At 50.7% G+C, this 21,594-nt stretch overlaps 2 protein-coding genes across 2 annotated transcripts in view; both read right to left on the bottom strand.

Moving 5' to 3' along the window:
- The window catches only part of LOC104286098 (vitamin D3 hydroxylase-associated protein-like), an 11,798-nt gene extending 2,464 nt beyond the window's left edge, over nucleotides 1-9,334 (bottom strand). The window contains 13 exon segments of the mRNA XM_009884648.1: nucleotides 1,368-1,407; nucleotides 2,068-2,111; nucleotides 2,680-2,779; nucleotides 3,433-3,530; nucleotides 4,279-4,404; nucleotides 5,208-5,332; nucleotides 5,952-5,992; nucleotides 6,551-6,757; nucleotides 7,083-7,216; nucleotides 7,612-7,755; nucleotides 8,112-8,225; nucleotides 9,181-9,279; nucleotides 9,281-9,334. Coding sequence (XP_009882950.1) covers nucleotides 1,368-1,407; nucleotides 2,068-2,111; nucleotides 2,680-2,779; nucleotides 3,433-3,530; nucleotides 4,279-4,404; nucleotides 5,208-5,332; nucleotides 5,952-5,992; nucleotides 6,551-6,757; nucleotides 7,083-7,216; nucleotides 7,612-7,755; nucleotides 8,112-8,225; nucleotides 9,181-9,279; nucleotides 9,281-9,334 — 1,326 coding nt within the window.
- Nucleotides 9,335-12,312: 2,978 nt separating this feature from the next.
- LOC104286096 (fatty-acid amide hydrolase 1-like) overlaps nucleotides 12,313-21,594 on the bottom strand; it is a 12,379-nt gene continuing 3,097 nt past the window's right edge. Inside the window, exons 2-15 of the mRNA XM_009884647.1 lie at nucleotides 20,763-20,876; nucleotides 19,930-20,073; nucleotides 19,468-19,601; nucleotides 18,156-18,362; nucleotides 17,687-17,727; nucleotides 16,998-17,122; nucleotides 16,641-16,766; nucleotides 15,394-15,491; nucleotides 14,910-15,009; nucleotides 14,564-14,604; nucleotides 13,692-13,731; nucleotides 13,019-13,127; nucleotides 12,533-12,678; nucleotides 12,313-12,441 (exon numbers count right to left, since the gene is read on the bottom strand). Coding sequence (XP_009882949.1) covers nucleotides 12,313-12,441; nucleotides 12,533-12,678; nucleotides 13,019-13,127; nucleotides 13,692-13,731; nucleotides 14,564-14,604; nucleotides 14,910-15,009; nucleotides 15,394-15,491; nucleotides 16,641-16,766; nucleotides 16,998-17,122; nucleotides 17,687-17,727; nucleotides 18,156-18,362; nucleotides 19,468-19,601; nucleotides 19,930-20,073; nucleotides 20,763-20,861 — 1,539 coding nt within the window. The 5' untranslated portion in view covers nucleotides 20,862-20,876. The remainder of the gene's footprint in view (nucleotides 12,442-12,532; nucleotides 12,679-13,018; nucleotides 13,128-13,691; nucleotides 13,732-14,563; nucleotides 14,605-14,909; nucleotides 15,010-15,393; nucleotides 15,492-16,640; nucleotides 16,767-16,997; nucleotides 17,123-17,686; nucleotides 17,728-18,155; nucleotides 18,363-19,467; nucleotides 19,602-19,929; nucleotides 20,074-20,762; nucleotides 20,877-21,594) is intronic.

Genomic DNA, 21,594 nt, shown 5'->3' with positions numbered 1-21,594 from the left:
ACCTGATTTTTTTTTTTTTTTCTTTTTCTCGGAGAGAAAAGCTGGTCACTAGCCAAAAGTTTTCAATCGCCTCTTGTTTGCAGTAGATGAAAAAATGTGAATATGGTTTTACTGAAGCAAAACAATCCAAAATATCTCTGAGGCTGACAAACCTTTTTGAGAGTTTTCTTTTTAGTTGTTTTTTTTGGGGGGCGTTTGGTTGGTTGGTTTAGATTTAGCTTTTTTGGTTTGGGTTTTTTTTGGGGGGGAGGGGCGGTGGGGGGTGTTGTGGTTTTTTTTTTTTTTGGTGGTGGAAGAGGAATCTGTTTACACCTAAACAAAACCCCAAACCCATTTCCTTCCAAACACTCCCATCAACCCAGTGACCCGGCGGGTTTGTAGGAGTTTTTCCTCTGCCCTATGATTCTCCAGACCTGCTGCAAGTGAGCCTGCATCTCCACAGAGTGACTGGCACTGATGGGGGCTGTGTGGCGCAGGCTGGGGGACATGTTTCTTCTCGGGGAGGGTTGCGAGGGTGTCCCAGGGAACACAGATCCTGCCTTGTGGGAGGACACCAAAACAGCTCAGCTTCTTCAGCCTTGCAAAACACCAGCTGAAAGGGGATACAATTGCCCTCTATAAATAGATCAAGGACGAGGGAGGCAGTGGAAAATACCAGAGAGGAGAGGTGCTATTTAAGCTCAAGGACAGGAATAAAGTGAGGATAAACTGGAAGTGAATAAACAGCACAGGAAATATGAAGGTTTCCAACCGTCAGAGTGCAGAGGAGAGGAGCCGGCCAATAAAAACTAATGCAAGCATAAAACTTTACTGATTTTAAAGAGGAACCTGACCAGTTTTTGGGCAGCACTAGACTGAGTTGTCCAGGATAATGCTTCCTGTCCTATGTTCCTGATCCCAAATGAGTTCATATGAAATCCACCTAAGCCAAAGAGTTCACAACCACAATTTTTGACTTCTAAGGTCTCTGCTTGATAGTTCAAGCACGGTCTTAGCTCGTGACAATAGCACCTAATGTCTGAAATTAAGGATTTGCACCAACAGACAGAAAGAAGAAAAAAATGAAGCCTCATCTTTAGTGGCTGTTCTTATACTATTTCTGCTAAGAAAATGTGGGGGAAAGCATAATCTTTCTTCCCCATCCTCCAGTAAGTAGAGACCTCCCCACAAACATTAGAGCTTTGAGCTCTTATAACTTCTTGCAAAGCTTAACTTTCAAATAAAAGCCCAGCTGCTTTATTTCCACATCATCTACTTCCAACTCCAAATCCATCACAGAGCTCAAACTAATTTCTTAGAAACTTTAGGGATCTCTCACTATATTTAGTAAGGAAAAAGAAGAAAAAAAAATAAAAAAATCACATTACCTCCACTGCTCCATGCTGATCCCAGAGGTTTTTGGCAGACCTGGAAAAGTGGCAGAATTAAGCAGCTTTGGGACTGTGGCAACAGAAAACAATGAACAGAATGCACAGACAACCCATTGTTATGGAAACCACCAGACCCTTCTGGGAACAAGCTGTAGGCTCACCCAGCTGATTCCACTGGGTTCACACATGCTTACAGGTATATCATAAGTGTTTGTGTTAAAAGCGTGCCACCACGGCTAGGTGCTCTGGCACCCAGACAAAGATCACGGCAGTCTTCCAAATTCACTCCCTCACAGTTTGGTGTGTCTCTTCCTCTCTTGGAGGGACAGGTACTTCACACCACACTGCACCTGTGTGCAGAGACCTCTGCATTAAGGTGGCACGTGATGCTCTGGGTACCAGAATCCACCCGGTGGGGAAAGCAGCCTGTATGTCTCTGTGCTGATCTCCATGGAGACATCCTAGCCCTGCCACGACGAGGATCCTTGAGCTCTTAAAATAATCTCTGGCTGCATAGCCCTGGATAACACTGTGCTAAGCCCGGGTGGTGGTGAGGCAGCACATATTCACTTGGCTCAGCCTGTGCTGCACAGCCCCATGACAGGGCTTTGCATAGCGAGCTGGCATCTACCTGCATGAACCGCTGGACACATCCATGTGCATCCCCTTTCTCTAGAGATACTTCAGTGCCTCTTACCCCACTCCACAGAGAGCGCTGAGGTCCCGAGCGATTCGTGGGTACTTTCGGAGGGAAGAGAAAAACTTGGGATTAGTCAACATCAATGCAGCTGAAATAGCTGGCTACCATGTGATTGCATTTTGGGCACGCTTCTTGTCCTAGCAGAAGTGGCTCTGAAGAACAGGTACAGTTTCCAATGAAGTGGTTTTACTCCCACATAAATTTACACATTTAATCACAAAGTCCCATGACAATAAAGCTCTAGACCACACTGCTAGACATGGAGAGCATCTTCTGGATACGGGGATGCTGTTTAGATCCTTGCTAGTGATATCCATTCTCTTGGAGCCCATAGCTGGATGAGCTGTATGGCTTACGGGTTCCCGAGAATGGATCATATTTTGACCTCCCCGTGCAAAACTCCCCCAAAAGGCTGTCAGACCCATTTGAAAAGTTCAGCCTGGCTTTAGGGACTAAGTGTATTTAAGAGTATTTCACTATTAATCCCAGCAGGCAATTAACGTAAAGCAGTAAAGCACTCCCAGAGGGGAGCAGCCTACCTCCCCACACATGGAAACTTTCCCACCTTGCAGATTTCCTCTAACACAGCTGAAATGTCCACACACTTACTATGGGTTTCAAAATGATAGCCAAGATCTTCTTCACCAGAGCAGGAAGCCTGTAAGTATTGTACTGGGATTTCAGGTTGGGATCCACAATGTCTCCTTTGCTGGAAGGGCAGAGAGTGGAGGAGAAGTCAGGACAAGCCATCTGTGCCCGAGCTACGGCAACAGCCATGCTGCTTCCAAAGCAGCGTTTGTCGGAGAGGGGAGTTGCTACAAGACAAAATCTGCCTGTTTCAATCCAAAAGACTGAACAAGAAATGCTCGTGTGGGGTTTAGATGCTCAGGTGTAAATGTTATACCGAAATAAATACTTCACTGCCTATGTCGTCAGTGCTGTAAAGGCTTTAGAGCGCTTTGCAGCAGTGGGGCCACATACGCCTCTGGGCATGTTTCACCTTGAAGTGAGCGAGCGGCTGGGTGGGTGTTTGGCTGCTAGCCAGGGCTGACCCACCGCACCTCCGTAGGAAGTTCTATAATGCGTGACGTTTCCCATGTGCCGTGGACTGATCACACACATAAAACCAGTTGCCACAGCACGGCTGACACGTGGTATCTTATTACCCTACCACGTTATCCATGTGTGTGAACTGCTCTTGAGAACAAGCTGCTGCTCATGCTGAATTCATCTTTCCAGAAATTGCTCCTCTGCTGCTCATTACTCAGTTTGCACCCTCAAGAGTATAAACACTCCGGATGCAACCACTGGCTACACAGTGTCAAGTCTCATGGGCCACACTGAAATGGGGGTTTTACTCACAAGCAGTCCACCATGTGAGCAGCACCATCTGAGAAAATCCCTCTGGTGAACAGTTCGTCTACCACATAGTCAATCTTGGGCGGTGCGAAGGGAACAAGCTGCAAGAAAACCATCTCATTTAAGAGGCAACAAAGATGAATGATTCATAGAGCCCTCTGTGAACTTCCCTGCCTCACTGATGAGGAGAGTGGGAAGTGGTGGGAAGCTTAGGCCCTCCTTGCTGCTGTAGGACAGCAAGGCCCCATTTTCAAAAGGACCTGGGTTAGCATCATCTGCCCACTGTCCTTTCCTGTCTCTAAGGCATTAACACATATTGTGTCCTAGCAAATGCTCCACTTCTCCACACATCAGAGAAGAATTTTTAGAGGCTTCAAAACACCGAGTATTTTTAATTAATTTGCATCAATTGGAACAGCTCCCATATAGAAATTCCTCTTGGTGGAACCTCAGAATAATTTAGGCTAGATGTTGGGGGTCAAATGCTCTGACATCCTTCCCACTTACCCACCAAGAAATCTGTAAACTGTGTTTAACAGCTGAGGGATCGTGGAAATTGTTGTGAGTTTGATATTTATGGGAACACCAAATATGATGGAAAAAACAGTGCTGTAGAAAAGGGTGACTTGGAGATATCTAAAGGTGATTCTCCTGTCTGGGTGGCTAGGAGCAAGATTGCTTCAGTTTGGGAAACAAACTATTGCATATGCCTTCCTCTTTAGGATCCTTACAGCAGGGAAAGATGGTCCCTGTTTTATGGGCAGCAAAAGCGGAGATGGGAAGTTACTTGTCCAAACTCTGTAAGGAGCAGGATAACAGCTCCAGGCAACCACAGGCATGAAATCCCACCGTATGCCCTGCATCCTGGAGGAGCTTTCTTGTCTGCTGGACGGCTCGTTTCATGCTGGGCGAGGGCTGGAAGTAGCCGTCTCCTTCATAATACCCAATCCGAAGTGGCTTTGAACTGGTGTAAACCTGTGAGAAGAGGACATCACTTACACACATGAGATGTGCAAGATATTGGACCATTCCCAGGGCTCAGAGAGGCAGCAGCTGAGGTCTCCTGGATTGGAGTAATGATGGTAGCAATAGAGCTGGTGGAAAGCAGTGTTGCCCAGAACACAGGTCTCCAGCAGTGGTCCTTGGGTATGGCCTTTCTGACACCATGCCGTGTGAAGATGTCCCAGCTTTGAGATAGCAGGTGTGATAGCACCTGTATGGACCACATGCCCGGGATGCCTGGCTACGGACAGAGTTTAGGGGCCTGTCCCTCTAGGGCAAGCGACTGGTCTGTATTGTCTGGGTGTCAAGGACATTGGAAAGATCCTGGGATCCTAGAACGTGAGCCAGAAAGACACAACCAGATGGTAGAAGCAGAGAGCTAATGGCAAAGGCCAATGATTTCTTAGGTCAGGGACTGCTAAGTCAGGATCTCTGAGGGGTGAGGGTGAGGTCTGAGGGGTGAATTCCTCTGGTCAGGAAAAAACAGTTCTTTTAGGGATTGGGCCAGGATGGAGCCAACAAGCTTGTTCTGGACATTGCTGGGAAGTGAAGGGGTCAGTACCTGGCAGGTCTCATCAGGGCAAGCCAACAGGGGCCTGCCAACCCTGCTGTGTGGCTGCTTCTTGTGGTTGCTCATGCTGGGCATCCTTTGTTCAGAGGGACACTTGCTTCCCTGGGTTCTTCACTATCTCGACACATGAAACCAGACAGGAATCTCCTAAGATCTCACTTTGTTGCTGGGCAAATGGAGGCATGGGATTGCCTCTGAGCCTTACCTGTTCATCAAAGGGGAGTGGGGGCAAGGTGGGGTCCAGCCGGAACATCTCCTCACAGAGCAGCGCCTTCATGCAGAGGGCCAGGCTGTCCACATCTCTCGCCATGGGCCCCAGCATCCCCGCCACTGCAAGCACAAAGGTCCTATCACTGCAGGCAGATGGGCTGGTGCTGTCTCATAGTTACCGATAGGGGCCCAGCATGGAAGAGTTTCAGTCAGGGCAGGGAAGAGAAATGGGGAACGAGTGTAACGTGCAAGGAGTAAGGAGGTCTGGCAGGTACAATCCATAAGTCTCGGAGCAGAGGCAACCTACTGGCCCCTTCTGGGCCAGGCTTCTGCAGGCACAAGACCCGCTCAAGAGAAGCAAGGACTGCAGCCCTCCTGCCAACAGCAGTACCACCTGGCAGCACCTGAAGCTAGCAGAGTCTCCTGGAAAGCATCTCCAGCGAAATACCCCAGGACTCTGGGATGCACTTCTCATATTTCTTACTGCTACGCATTGCATTGCCTGAATGGGTGTTGCTTCGGTTCTGCTCCGATTCAGCTAACACCTACCACTATCCAGACAGAATAAATGGAGCAAAAAGGTAAGAGCACAAGGCAGGCCCTGGTCTAATAGATCACTGGTTTCGGCTGGTCGTGAGGCACATAACTGAGCAAGCACATTTGCTGGCATGTCAGCAGTAGGAGGAGGTGTAAGAAGCAAAGGTTTGACAGTAGTAACATGTCATGTGGGTGGTCTTACCTGATTTCATTCCTGTGATAGAAGAAACCACGCCGAGTTTGCTAGGAACACAATGGGAGAAGCAGATTAGTAGCCGCTCTCGCTGTAAGGCAGGTCACCATGCTGTGCTACAGACTCTCCATTTGCCCCCAGTCAACAATTAGGAGGGTAAAACGTCCTGTAAAGTCTTGACACTTTCTAGGCTAGGAAGACTTCTGTGGGCTGCAAGCTGCTAAGGATTAGAGGCTGTTCTTATCGTCTCCTTTCCTTGGTCCATCCAATTCCTCAACTATGAGCAAACTGCCTCTGATAAACAGAAAACTCTTAAGCAAGGCAAGGGCTGGAAAACATCGGAAAAGGAGATGACCCTGTAGTATTTGCTTTCAGTTTCCTGGCCAGGACTATTAAAAATTGAATAAGTCTTTGCTGTACTAGCAGATGGAGATGACATGTCATTAATAGAGTCCTTAGCCCTAGCTGACACAAGGAAACAGTTACGTTAGGGGGCTAACTTAAACCTGGAGGAAACCGCGGACACTATTGCAAAGTTTGATGCACTGTTGAGGACACTTCGCAGTCTCCATAGAGGGTGGAAGAAGAGGACAGATGTTGGGGTGTACCTGATCCTGTTGCCTGTGGGTTTGAGCCCACACAACCCACAGAAGCTGGATGGCAGGCGTATGCTGCCAGCTACATCTGACCCGATGCCCAGGATGGAGCCTCCTCCTGCTATCAGAGCTCCCTCCCCTCCCGAGGAGCCCCCGGGGCTCTTCTGGTGGTTGAGAGGGTTCAGCGTCTGGCCAAAGATGAGGTTGCTGCAGTCATAGCTGGGGAGAGGAAGATCAGCAGGTGAGTGAGGTACTTCTGTCTCTGCAAACCATAAATACAGGGCACAGAGCATCCACCCAGGGATGAGTGTGGAATTAGTCCTGGCAGGTAGAACCAGCACAAAGTAGATTTGTTGGGACAGCTGAATTTAAGAAGAAAGAAGCATAAAATATAAGAGAAATAATTTCAGATTGAAATGAGGAGGCAATTAACATGCATGATTAGCTTGGACAAGGGTAGGAGCTTATGCATGCAGGCCCACCCTCTCTCAGATAGCAAGAGTCATGTTTGATAGCATTGTCATGAAGGCGAACACACAATTACTTTATCATCGTCTGTGGGATGTTGGTTTTCACGAAGGGGATTGCCCCCTGGCTCTTTAGAACCTGGACGACCACGCTGTCTTCTTCCTTCACTTGGCCCAGAAACTTCACCATCCCTCCAGAGGAGACGTGGCCCTTGGGGATGGGAAGCAAAGCCCTTTAGGTACCAGGAAAGAAGCTGTTTGGAGCTGTGACAGTAACAGGTGTTAAGTCCTCATGCCTCCTGTGACAAAGTTCCCACCTAACTTTTCTCATAGGCAGAGCAGGATCTGACTACTTGAGGGAAAATTAAATCAGAGTGGGTTAGATATTTCTGCAGAAAACAAAATTTTCCACAGGAAGAAAGGCAGGTTTGCTGGTCCCGCTAATATTTGGTGCAAAACGTCCTTGTTTGAGGGAGCTCTTGGCCAGTCCTGATAAGGTGAAAAGGAACAAGCTGGTTCCCTTGTATGGGGGCAGAGGAGCAGGAGATTGAGCATTCTGATCTGTTCCCAGCCCCAGGCCAAGAGGCAGGGGAATTAGGGATGTACCTTGCAGTTAATGTGGTCCTTGATGCTGACGGGAATGCCGTAGAGCAGCCCCTTCTCCTTCTGCTTCTTCAGTTTCTGGAGCTGATCCTCACAGCCATGAATGAAGTCTACCACACAGTTCACCTCCCGAGTCACCTCCAAAGCCTCTCCAGAGAGGTCAGGTGAAAAACAACATGACAGACGAATGGACGGAAGCAAGGAAACAGCATTTAAATTGAGCTTGCAAGCTGAAAATTCAGTTTTCTCAAACCTCCAGCATTCATTATTCAGGCCTTACCTATAAGCTTTAGATATTTCTCGCTGAGACAGTTTTCTGCCCTGGGTCTCTGTCCTGTTCATTCGCCCACAACCCACCCTTCAGCCACCACAGGACTGGCAAATTGTGATCCTCAGCATTCTTAGTTCTCTCAGCAAAGAGCTGTGGTTTTTTTTTTAATTTGAAAACCCCCACTGCAGAAGACGCCCAAAAGCATCTCTCCCATGCTGGAGGTATCACTCACTTTGCCCATGTAGGAGTAGAGGACACTCTCTGGGGACAGGGACCCCTCCTTTAGCTTCTCTGCCAGCTCCACCATCGTCAGCGAAAGGATGTGTGCGGTCTGGGTGCCTGGGTTCTTCAAAGGGTAGAAAATTGAGTACAGGGGGAAGAATATGACAGAAAAGGCTGATGTAGAGGCTGCAAGTACCCAATTCTAACATCTGCCCAGCAATGACCTTGAATGGCGAATTTTAGGAGACGTTCCCTGTAGAAATGCAGACCTCCCACACAGCACTGCGTGTACTGGAGCGGGGAATTTGCTGACGGGGAATTTGCTGAGTCTTGGTTCATAAAACCAGAACCAAAACAGGCAGAAAACTGCTTCTTGACTGGAGAGTTGCTCGAACCTGTAAGAGAGGTTTGACCTGTCTCTGTTTACCCTCCTGCAGGCCTTCACACCCTTCTAACCCGTAGACATGTTGAATAGCAGTCCAGCCAGCTAAAGTTTTACAAAATTTATCATTAACACAGGGAAAAAAAGTGTGTGGGCTGTTTGCAAGCTCCCCCCTAAGAAAAGAATAGCAACAGGTATTTATTCAGGGTTTAAGACAAATCCCAAATCCAAGGACATGACCTCCTAAAATCCAGGTGCTCCTTTAACTGGGTGTGGGCAGGAAGAAATAGCTTTTGGTCACCAATGTGCAGATGTTGGAGGGATGTGAAGGCCCTCCTGTACTTTGAGGACAATGGGGCAGAGCGGTCCCTGTTGGGGGGCAGAGGTGAGGAGGACAGGAGCAGAAAGGCTTGGCAGTAGGGACCTCATTCAGAGGGTCCCAAACCACCAGGGGGTCCCACCGCTCATCCTCGAGTCTGTATTAAGAAATACTTATTTTGTGCTGCCTTTACAGTGGTGTTGTTTGGTGGGCGTTTTTTTGTGACAACGGAGGGAGGTGAGGCTCAAAAAAATTGGTGATGATCCAAAACCTGCACATGTGCTAACCACCATTCGAAGAGAGGTTGATTAGGACTTCCCCCTTTCTTTGGTTACCCAAAATACAATCCCTCCCACGCACACTTCCCCCCCAAATTACCTCTTGTTTAAACCTGCGAGCTGCCTTCTCCATTCGCTCCAGGGCCAGATCTCGTGTCCTCCTTGCCTCCTCCATCTTCTGCTGGATCTGCCTACGTCCTGCGAGGGTCACCCCAGGATGGATCTAGGACCTGCCACAGTCGCTCTTGGGTCATGGTTTCTCTCCCACTCCTTCCTGTTCTGGTCCACTTACAGACACCTGGGTCTCCCACCTTCTCCTAAGGAGAGCTGGTGAACTAAGACTATGTGATCACCTGCTGTGCAAGATCAGCTCTGAGGCAGAGTTGCATTAACAAAGTCCAGGAATGGAATTTTTAGAGCATGGACTTTGAAAGGGTCTGCCTGCTGGAGAAGCATTGTGGGTCGGGCTGCAAAGCAGCGCTCTCAGCTCACACCGGATTTGGGGGAGGGTGGTTGTCCCCCAAGGCTGCATCTCCCCAGGCCACTGCCTGCTGCTGTACCCAGCTACACAGAGCAGACAGAGCTGATAAACGGAATTGAAGGTCTGCAAAGCCCAGGTCTGGGCTATCCCCACTATACCCATGTCTAATAATTAATGAACAGTTAAGCCCGTTAACTAGAGGTGTTCAGCCATGGTCTCTGTCCCCTGGACACCAGCATGTGCAGCCCTCAGAGCCTAGGATGACACAGCTCTGCTTGCCCTGGGGATCCTGGTGAAGGGGGTGAAATTGCACCTATTTGAGACGAGGGACCTCAGGAGAACCAAGAGTACAAAGATGACAGAGGACACAGTGACTCCGGAAAGGCAGTGTGGAAGGAGCTATCTGAAGACGCCTTCAAGGAGTATAACTGCTGTGTGTCATTTTCAAGCCAAGTCCCTTTGAAAAGTATTTTGGCAACGCAGATCAGGGAGCGAACACTTTGGGAAATCCTCTCTGATGGACCCAGTATCCTATCTGCTCTCCAATTTCTCAGCCATCTTCCAACCAGCACAAGGCAAAGGAGCTGGACTATGCAGCCTTGCCGGCCACAGGAGCTGCCCACCCATGGGACTGTCCCCAGGAGTACAGAAAGGAGGGGCTGAAAAAAAGAGGGGCTTCTCTCAAACCTCGAAGATCTGAAAGCCCATGGGGAGGGAACAGGAGACGTCTCTGAAGATTCATTGCCAAGATGCAAGGCAACATTACCATATCTGGAGAGGCGCTGACTCCGCTCCAAATAGAGTAGTGGAGCTTGAAAGGAGGCTTCATCCAGGGTAACCATTGCTCTTGGATAGAGAGGTCTTCTTTGGGCTTCGAAAGCCACTGATTGTGCTGCTATCATGTTACCTTGCCTGTTACAGACACATCCCGTGGGATTATTCCTGTGGCAGCAGGGGGGGAGCTCAGGGGAGAAGCCAGACCTCATAGAGAAATTGGTTGCTGACTGGAAAGGTGAGGAGGATCCTCCCTGTTTGGCCAGGACAGAGAATACAAAGAGCCAAACAACTCAATCTGGCTGTCAACGACCTCTCCCCACTGACTGCGGGGATCTGGTCTTCATTGCCCCATCCCAGCCTTAAGCTTCAGTGCTGCCATTCACACCAACCTCCCTCTGTCCAGGCTGGGCTGGGACCAGCCTGCAGCTGGCCCTTCTTGGCAACCCCGAGTCCCCAAAGCCAACCCCAAGTCCCTGAAGCCACACAACAGCTTTGGCCCTGTCCGGTGCACTGTCCCGTGGCAGAAGGCACAGTTTGTGGGATGTCTTTGCTCAGGGCTTCCAGTGAGGAGCGTTTACTGGTTCAGGTCCACGGGTGTCTCCGTCATTTGGACTCCTGCACCCTGCCCATCTCCGTGCCAGGGAGAGAGTGGTTAAACTAAGAGAGGGAAGCAGTGCTTGGCTCCCCGGTAGCAGGGGGGGAAGGTGGCATTGCCTCTCCCGGGACAAGATCCTCCAGGCTCGAACTTTAAAATGCAAACAGATAAACCCCATCTCGCATTTTGCATGTGGGCAGAGGGGACCTGCAGCTGGTGAAAAACCCCACCCAAGCTCTTCTGGGGCTTGGCTTTACATAGCATTCAGTCCTGGCAAGCCTGCAACTCCCTCCCTCCTTTTTTTCAAAGCCTGCTGATAAAGAACCAGGGTCCTGGGGGCTGCTTTCTCCCAGGCTGGGATAAACCTCTCTGCCCACGCCTTGAAAAGAACCCATGCTTTTGCATGACTAGTTAAAACAATAATACCTTAAAAAAAAAAAAAAAAGCCAAATATAGCTCTGGCAGGATTTTTGTTACAATCCACTTGTGACATCGCTGCATTGGGAAAACGCTTTGGCGTTGTGATACCCCTTTTCTAGAGCACCCTCGGAAGCCCGTTGCGAGCAGCAGCCGGTGCTGTCAGCGACTGGAAAACCCCACTGGAAAACCTGGTATGGCCGCCTCCACCAAACGGGAGGAGAGGGTGAGCAGGGCAAGCTGTCCCTCTGTCCGTCCGACCCGGGCAGGCTGCTTTACTCCTGCGATACTGTGAGCTGAAGCACTTCATACCTCTGGTGCGGGGAGGGCAGGAGTAGGTGTCTGAAGGAGACGGGAGTTACTGATCGCTGCCGGTCTCCCCTCCACCACGTGCGTGGGGTGCCAGCAGCCCTGCACCACGGGAAGCGGGCCAGCTCCCTCCTCCCTGCTTGCCAAAGCCTGCTGGCAGGCTCAGCTTTGACCTCGGATTGCTGGTCTGCTGCAGGGAAAACACCGGATTTTGTCCTCAGGGAGCCGAGAAGGGAGGGGAAAATCCCTTTTCCTACAGCACTTCAAGTAGGAGTCTGAACGTTTCAGACAAAAACCAGTCCCCGTGCCTCAGTTTCCCCATTTTTAAGAGAAAGATCGTGTTCTTGCACTTCCCTGGGGGGTGTTGAAAGGGTTATTAAAATCCACCCCAACCCCTCCCCACACACAAACACAGACCTGAAATAACAGACTTTCCGATAACAAAAAAATACTGTATTAGGACAATGATTGGAAGTGCTCCACCACCACTGCGCAGCTCGCCCCGTTTTCCCCTTGTGCCCCAAAGCCAGCAGCCAGCACAGCCGTCACCACGTCCTCGCGGAGGGCAACACGAGTCCTGCGGGTACGTCAGATCAAAGGACGTCCTTGCGCTGACGTTAGCTGGGATCCTGCTCCGGGTGAGCGCGCAGGACTCAGACGAGCCTGTTTTTCTTCAGGATGAGCGTCTCCACCTCCTTCATGAACCGGAGGCACAGCTCCTCCTGCCACGGCAAGGCCACGCACTGCACGGCCACCGGCAGCCCCACGCTGCCACGAAAAGCCTGTGGCACAAACAGAGGGGGAGAGGGCAGGGGGATGTCCAGGGGAAGCGATGGGGATGCTCGTGCCCTGGGGGAACCTGGCGCCACTCACCTTTGCCAGGGTCCGGTCCCACCAGTCCCGAAAGTACCCCTTGTAGCCCTTCAGCTCCTCCTCATCCTCGTCAGTCACTGTCGTGACGGGGACCACGCCGGCAGGGAAGTCCAAGGCGTTGTAGAGCATGGTGTAGCTGACTGCCACTGGGGGAGAGGGGGAGCTCGCAGCGCCAGACTGCCACAGGGAAAGCCTTCACCCCCCTCCATCTATGTGAGCTTCCAGCTAACGGGACGCTTGCACTGGGAACTCAAGATTCTGCTGTATGGAGACCTGCCCCTTGGCTCCCATGTGCACCGGGAGGGTTGTCCCGGGTGTACCCCACGGGCTGGGGCTGCAGCTGCCCCAAGGGCCCAGCTCTTCCCACCACTGACCAGTGCCTTGGGGACGTGAGGGGAGGAGGACGAGGAATGCTCCCCATTGATACTGGTGCAGTGCTGCAGCAGGGGCACGCCGGAGGGAAAGGTACCCCATCTGCAGTCCTACCTGAGAGCTTCCCAGGGTAGCCGATGCCGAGAGCTGGGCCCAGCATGGGACAAAGCATGACGTCCAGATTCAGCTTTTTCCACTGGGCGATGAACTGGTAGCAAAACTCCTGAACAGGAAACACACTGGTGGTCAGTGGGGTGGATGCACTGCCCCATGGCTGCCGCCTGAAGCTCTCCTTGGGTGCCCAGCTGGGCTCTTGGCCCTTCCCCAGAAGCAGCCATCAGGCTACACCAGGCCTGATCCTGCTAAAATCCAGCAACCCTTTGCCGCTTGGTCAACAGTCCTCACAGTGTACAAAGCACCCTTCCCCCCGCTAAAACTAGAGGAGGAGAAAGACTGAGTGCAGGGGCACGTGGCAACCTGGGGCACAGGCATAGGTCTGGAGGAAATTAGAATGGAAATAAAGGCAAGTCTGCTGCAGCTGATGGTCTATGTTTCCAAGTGTAGGAGTAAAAAATTCAGGTCTGATTTGGGATCATGAATGTGTCTATGTGTCATCCTAATCTTTAAATGTGCTGAGAACTTGCACATCCACGTGAGGAGTGACCTATGTTCCTACCTCACATCACCAGTGACTTGATCATCTCCTAATCTTGGTGGGTACTGAATCTGTTTCTTCCCAAAGAGGAATAAAACAAAAACTATCTAACCCCAAATTGCAATACTTTACCTCAATTTCATGATGAAGACTCCAGACTTCATCCACTGTGCTGAAAAAGGAAACAAAACCAACAAAAGGCATCAAGAGATGCTGCAAAGAGCAGCTTCAGGGGCAGAGAAGAGCATCAAAAAGCAGATGGGCACAGGTTAGCTCCGCTCCTGGAGCTGCAGCCAAGGGAAGAGAGGACTTGGGCAAAGTCCTGCCTTTCCTCGGAAGGGCCGGGGGCCTTATTTCTGCTTCTTCCCATGATGGAGGGCTGAAGACTAAAGGCAGATTGGTGCAGTGCTGCTTTGGCCCGACAAGCGTCCGGCCCCGTTACTGCCGCTGTGCTGAGGAGGTGGAAGCCCAGGCACATCACTTCTCAAAGGCCAGGCTGTGCGAGGTGGACTGATGCTTTGATGTGGGGACAGACGTACTGCCTTGGAGGCACAGCACAAAATACACCCTCTTTGCTACGGGACTTGAGTCCTTTCTAACTATCTGCCCAACATTGACATCGCAGCGAGGAAGATCAAGCCTCCTTCCTTGTGCATTTACCTTCCTTTTGTCTTACGGGGTCCCTACCTTGTGGCACGACGGATGCATTAACCAGTGCTAAAGCCGACGCTGTATTTCATTCCCACAAGCTTCATCCAGTTCCTAAGCAAGGCGCTGTGAGCCCCTGCCCTCATTCCCATCCTCAGTACCAGAAGTTTGTCAAACCCTGCAGGGTTACGGTGTTGACGTGAACTGCTCTCAGTTTGCTCCCACCCTTGTGTCTGCTGCCCTTACTTTCTCAAAGGGATGCAGCTGGGGCAGTATCCCTAATGCGGCAAGCACTGCTGCTCTCCAAAAGAGAAACCCAAATCTTCACACATTTAGTCAGGCTCAGATTTACTCACTTTGCTCTCATATTTCTTATGATATCTGAAAACCGAGGCATCTGAGAAGGAAAAAGTAAAAAAGAAAAAGAAAATAATTTACATTAATCCCAGGCTTGTCCTCTGAGACAGCTCTGTCACAAATACAAGTTGTTGACTCAGTGTTTGGGCAGGGCTTGGGGATCTTCCCCAAAGCGGGGAGAGGAGGAACAGAAATAGCATCACTCAAGTTTGGAGATGTGTCTAAGCACAGCCAGGAAGCAACGCCTAGAGACCTCCCTATGATAAAGCTTTACTGCAATGGGAGACAAGTTATTTACCAACTATTACTTAACTCCACCTATGCTAGAAAGGAAATGGACCTTACGAAGGGTTTGGCAATCCAGGAGAGGAGAGTTTTTAGCCAGCTTGGTGACTTCGCCAACCAGAAGAACGGCCCCATACTACTTTTCTCCAGCTCCCCTTTGCTGAAAGAGAAAAGGGTGTTTAGCTGAGCAGTGTCAGGAAACAGCCACAGTAGATCAGCTTTCACAAGGCCAACCCCTCTCAATAGCATATTTAAGTGACAAAAAGAGGTGTGCTCCGTTCGTCTCGGCTCCTCTGATTCTCACAGTATTTATAGGATATCAGCACCCCGTTTCCTTTCATCTGTCAAGGTTGGTAACAATCCCAGAAAGATACCGTCAAGCGATTCAGCTGAACCTCATAAGCTCCCCAGTAAATCCCAATGCATATCAGCCACTGTCTACATCCAGGAGATCTGCCACCTGGATCTGGACGCTAGCCAGACCCTGGGGAGGATTTTCACAGAAAGGCACCGATCACACCAAACCGCTCCAGGCTATACTTACAATTTCTTGAGAAAGGAGGTGCCCCCATCTGCAAACATTCCCCTGACGCAGAAGTTAAAGATCATGTAGTCCACATTTGTGAGTTCAAAGGGCACCAGCTGGAAGGACAACGGAAGAGGAGTCAGTGGCACAAGCACAAGTAAGCTGTGTGGGAGAAGCCATCGAGGGCTTGCAATGGGCCAAGCTGGGCTGAGGTTTTCCTGACGAGCCCTCAGGAAAGCGAGTAGCATCTGAGGCCACCAGGTCGTTCCCCTCCCATCCATTCTTCCCTGAAAACACTGTTTTCCCTTTCCCACTGTTGAGCAACTACTCATGAGTCAGAAGATACAGGATGGGCTTGGCCCCCTGATGTCCAAGCAGCCCCAATGCACAAAGGTCCCTCCAAAACTGGCAGTGGGTTACAGAGCAGGAGTCTGTGCACCCAACTTCACTCCTGGTCCTTGCGCGTGTAGCCACAACCATGCCTCATGCACAGGAGATGACTTGCTCAAATGGCAGAGAGGAGGAAGGAGGCAACCTCTGAAACCTGAGACTCTAGAAATGGGTCTGGGTCAATATAGGACTACTTGGCTATAAAAGATCTGCCATCTGCAACTGCTGTATTATTTTCTCCTTAGGTCCTTGTTTCCAGATACAAAACCAGGAGGTGGCTTTCCACGCAACATCCAGTAGATCTGTGGAACTGCTTGCCAAAGGATATGATGCAGAAGAGGTGAAACTGGCTTGAGGATAGACTAAACAAGTACTGGGACAACAGCTCATCACAGCCACTGAAGAGAGGTGGTCCATCAGGCCCAGGAAACATGCTGAGCTGAGCTGACAGTAATCATATGCCACCAGGACTGTAAGCTCCCTGCAGGTACTGCCTCAGGACCTGGGTGGTACAGGTCCTAACGCAATGTGGATTTCAGCCAGGGTGTGAGTAAATGCACCCACACTACAGACAAGTCACACAGCAGTGTGTCTACTCCCTAGCAAGTGCTATGGATCGGAGGGGGCTCCCTTTCGCGTTCTCCAGCACCTAAAGAGCACCGATATCCTGCTGAGAGGAGAAATCACGTTGCAATATAAAGAATTTCTCTTTTCCAGAAGCCGCTATCTACTTTCATCAAAGCTGCGGGAAGCTGACTGGAATCCAGGCCCTCCTTCCCTGCCAAATTTGCTTGATGTTCACACACGGGTCCCAAAGACATAGTAGGAAGGAAGAATAGATGCTGCATGACTGTTGGGTTTGTGCAACATCCTACCGTGTGGCCAGCATCCTCCAACAGCTGTTTTGTCTCCCGAACGGCACGTCTCATAGCAGGGCTTGGCATGGTGAAGAAATCGGTTTCATAGTAGCCTATGCGGAGGGGCTGTGTGCTGGAATATACCTGCAAAGCAACACAGAACATCAACTTGGAAGGATGTCAGTGGTGTCAGGAGCCAACTACACCCATAGCCGCAGGGCGAGTCTGGAAAGCAGCACTTCTCGCCCACTTGCCCACCCACAGCATGTGGGAGGTTGGAATAGGCCCTGGAGGTTCTCCATGAGCCACTGGTGTTTCCATCCTGAGTGACAGCAGCTCTTCTTAGAGACCTTTGCCCCCTTTGAGGTCCTTTACCTCTTCATTGAAGGGAAGGGGGGGCACTGTGCTGTCCAGGTTGAACATGTCCTCGCACAGGAGTGCCCGCATGCACAGCGCCAGGCTCTCCACCTCTTTTGCCATCGGCCCCACTGCTGCGACCACTGGAAGAGACCAAAAGAGAGCTTTCATGGCAAGGGCACGTCCTGCAAAAGCAAGATCTCTTAGCATGGTTTTTCTGTAATCTAGTGCTGGCAACAGTTCCTCTTTGAGAATTGGGCTGGGGATGCCTGCAGGTGTGTTCCCACCAGCAGGCCCATTTTCATGGACCCAGAGTTGTTATCCACCAATACGTGCCCTGACATTTCCATTTCACGATTTACAAAATTAAACAAAAACCTTTGTTGATCATGACACAAGGACAACACAAGACACTCCCTTTGACTGCTAATTGCACCTCCCATGAAGCAAGCAGCGGCAGACAACACAGCAACCTGGGGGTTACAGGGTGTGTTGAGGTTCGTGTGTTACACAAACTGTTCCTCTTGGCTCATACACATTCCAGTTTCTCGGGAATCACAGTATGGGGGTGGCTCTCTGAAAGTGTCCCTGAAAGGGAACCGGGTTCTCTCTCTGAACGTGCTGGAGAAGGTCTCCTATAAACAGCTGTGAGTCCTTCTCACCCCTGCCCTACTGCCCTTCCCTGGGGGACAACCGTTAATTCCTACCTGCCTTCTGCCCAAGGACACCAGAAATGATTCCTTTTTTACTGTGAAGAAAAGAGACATACAAAATACAGCAGCTCAGTAGTTTCCACAGAAGGGAGAGGCTTTAAGAAGTAGCAAGTGGTAAAAAAACACTGCCCTCCCTTTGCAGATGCAGAGATTGACAGAAGGAAGGGCCAAGGGGAAGCCCAAGAGGGACCCAACCTAGCCCAGAATGATTTATGCCCTCTCGGTCAGGAACCACCACCCCCTTAGCATGCAGATGGAGAGGTTTCCCCATCTCCATTCTGGGGGAAACAATGCTTCCCTCCATACAGGCCCCAGAAAATGTCTGGGCAGGAGGGAGAAACAAGCCCTTCTCAGTTCATCCCCAGTTCTCCCTTGCCCACAGGAGAAGGAACATCCCAGCACAGCAGTCAGTAGGGCGGTAGGTGTGTCTCACCCAGAGACATCACTGCATTACTCGCGGTACCTGAGTCTGTTCCCGGTGGGTTTGAGGGCACAGATCCCACAGAAGGCAGCGGGGAAACGCAGACTCCCTCCTACATCCGTCCCAAAGCCTAGGATGGACCCACCTCCTCCTACAAGTGCCCCTTCTCCACCAGAGGAGCCTCCGGGGGTTCTGGTGTAGAGCAGAGGGTTGAACGTCTGACCAAAGATTAAGTTCTTGCAGTCATAGCTAGAGAGAGAGAGAGAGAGAGATTGCAAATGAGAGGAATGCAGGTATCTGCTGATGCGGAGCCCAGTCACTACAAAAAGACCTTCAGAAGGTAGTTAGGTAATTCACTAGTTGTTATGTTGACATCACTTAGTCTGAGGGAGCTTCCCAAATCTCCCATGCAGACCACCGGCCTTTTCATGGCGGTCCCAGGACCTGGATTCACTGCCAGCTAATTTCAGTGTCGTCAAACCTTCTCCAGACAGACCCTCTGGCAGCACAAATACATCAGATCTCCTGGAAAGGCTCTCTGTTCGGGTGGTCCCGAGGGCCAAAGCAGCCCACTTGGAACAGGTCCAGGCCTCCCCTGCTCCCTGGCAGGGGGTGATGATGGGGGACACTGCTGAGTCCCTGCTTGTGACCAGGCCAAATGCCAGCTGCAGTGACATTTGAACATCAGACTTCCCCAGGAACCGCTGCAAAAATCTGATAATCCCTGGGGCAACCTCTTTGTGTGGTTTGTTTTTTTTTTTTTTTAAACACGGTCAGTTATTGCTGCATCGCCTTAAGGAAGGCACTTCTTACGGCTGTGCAACGGTCATCCACGGAGGAGCTTTGCCAGAGTTCACTTGGTAGGACACAGGGACATTAGCAGGGTGGCTGTCTGGCAGAGCACACCTGACCTCACCCCGTACCAATGGCATCAAGAATGGTCTTGCCAGATACAGCTGGAGGTTTTGGGGGCAGGATAATTTAAGGTCGTTAGCTTAACTAGCTTCCCCTTCCCCGAATATGTGTTTGCACTGTAAACAGGACCACCTCTGAGGGGTCAATTTAAAAAAAAATAAAAAAAAATGGGGGATTTAAAAAGAAAGAAGGGCAGTGATTTCTCTCCTCTGCTCTCCCTCTCTTGTTTCTTTATTTCATTTGCAACTAGAGTTAATTTTCATCCTTCATGTAAATGTGTTTACTTTTTTAAGTAAAACTTAAAAGACACCAAGGATGGGTACCAGGTATTGTGATTTAAAAAGAAGTGGGAAGTGAGAATTAGACTTGATGGAGACCCTCACTTGAAATGAGGGAGGGAGGACTGCTGCCGCGCCGAGGGAAGGGAGCGCCCACCTACCTGATGAGGGACTGGGGAACGTTGGTTTTGACGAACGGAATTGCCCCCTGTCTCCTGAGCACCTGCACCACCACGCTGTCCTCTGCCGCGGGTTTATTGAGGTTTTTTATAAACCCTAACGTGGAGTCATGGCCCTGGGAACACAGGACAACAAGGTTTCCAAATGGAGGATCTCAATTCCCCCTGCCCTCCTATTTTTATCTATATATATATAAGCATGTGCATGAACTTCCAACAACCCATCCATCATGCATACATTGCATAGGGTATTGGTAGTAAATCTGATCAGCTCTGTACTGGCTCATATGGGAGAAAGGGAGCAAACCCTGTCACCAGCCAGGGCAGGCCATCCCACGTCAGCTATGACAAAGTCCAGCCAGATGCTGAGGTCAAACCTCCCCCTGGCACGAAACTTCAGACCACAGGGATCTCAGGATACACCTGCTATCGTGCTGGCAGTACCTGGCAGTCGATGGAATCTTTGATGCTGACAGGTACCCCGTAGAGCAAACCCAGCTTCTCCGGCAGCTTTGCTTTCCGGAGCTGGGTCTCGCTTTCCTGCAGATACTCCGTGATGCAGTTGGTTTCTGTGGCGATCTGGAGGGCCTTGAGGAAAGCAGGAAAAGCACGCCGGTGAGACACAGCCTTCTCTTTTGCAAAGGACACCTGCCTCTTCCCCATTCTCCACCTCCCCCCTCACCCCCCCGGCAGTCAGTATGAGGGCAGCCCTTTCTGTTCCTTTCCAAGACATTTTCATACCAAAGTCCAAAATGTTGTCTGGACACAGGGAGGCCGCAGCACCAGCTGATGCGTGATGGACAGAGGCACTCAGCTCAAGCAGAATACCAAAGCCTCTTGATTGAGCTTCTGGGGTGGCATTAAAATGACAACCCCAAAGTGGGAACCCAGGAGGTGATCAGGGCATTATGGCAAAAGCAGAGAATGAAAGCGGACACTGAGTCTTTGAGGTTTACCAACCCATTTGGAGATGGAAGGGAGACAACAGCAGCACTCTACAGCTTCCCCATAGCTACACCTGCCCCGGGAAGGTATGAGCTCCCCTAGGAAGTTATGGGCTCTCCAGATGCTGAGCTTGCTCCTTCCCTTTGCTCCAAACCAAGCCAAGAGCCATGGCAGCCAGATGCCCAGCTCTCTTCTTGCTCACAGAAAAGCGTGGAAGGGCCCAGCACTAACCAGCATGCAGTGCCAGCTCAGCAGTGTTTGAACCTTGTGCTCTCCCAAGAGAGCCAGCCCCACCGTGGGTGAGATGCTGCCCCACCACCCTTGCTCCTCACCTTGCCCACGTAGGCGTAGAAGACGTGGTCCGGAGGGAGGGAGCCATCACGGAGTTTCTTGGAGAGCTCCAGCAAAGGCAGAGAGAGGATGGAGGTCATGTTCACAGAAGGATGCTAAGGGAAAGGTTGAAGAGGCAATGACACATCTCTACTTCAGCTGATGGGCTCCTCCTCTCCCCTTGGTGCCCACTGTAACCCATCTAATAAATATCTGCTATTCGGTGGCCGAATGCAATATCTGCTGCAAGACCACGGTCCTGCTCCTACCCTGATACCAGTGGGCACGGCGGGAAACCCGCAATGCCAGTAGTAACCCAGGCTTTCTGAAAAGCCTTCCCTTCCTGGCCAGACATCAAGCACCTGCTGTTTAAGAGAAAGACTTTCACGCAGCCTTGTTCAGACAAGTCTTGGCCAGGCCCGGGGGAATTGCCTGGTGCAACGTTCTCTGCCGAATTACAGTGGGAATTGGCACGGTTAGAGACATCACTCCAGCAAGAAACTGAACTGGACCCGGTGCCAGATCTTCCGGCACCACTAAGGTATCCTACAGGGAAGTGCACAAACCAGGGAGCCCCTCGGTTGACAGCAGACAAGGTCATTTTTGGATCAGCAGAGATTTCCCCGCCACCTCCTAAATACCATGAAAAAATAAAATACAATAATAAAAAAAAAGCATCAAACCTCATCCCCTAAGCTGGACTCTGACCCCCAGCGAGTCTTGTCCAAACAGGGCGGTTTGCTGGGAGCACTGGGGGAACGCCGTTGGCCCAGCGGGATTTCTGGGCACGGCGCCCCGGAGGCCGGGAAGCTTTCAGACAAGGAGCAGGGATTT

The sequence above is a fragment of the Charadrius vociferus genome, unplaced genomic scaffold (genome assembly GCF_000708025.1).
Source record: "Charadrius vociferus isolate BGI_N301 unplaced genomic scaffold, ASM70802v2 scaffold163, whole genome shotgun sequence".
NCBI classification, from domain to species: domain Eukaryota; kingdom Metazoa; phylum Chordata; class Aves; order Charadriiformes; family Charadriidae; genus Charadrius; species Charadrius vociferus.
The sequence above is the reverse complement of the archived record's forward strand: the minus strand, read 5'-3'. Positions and strand labels throughout refer to the sequence as shown.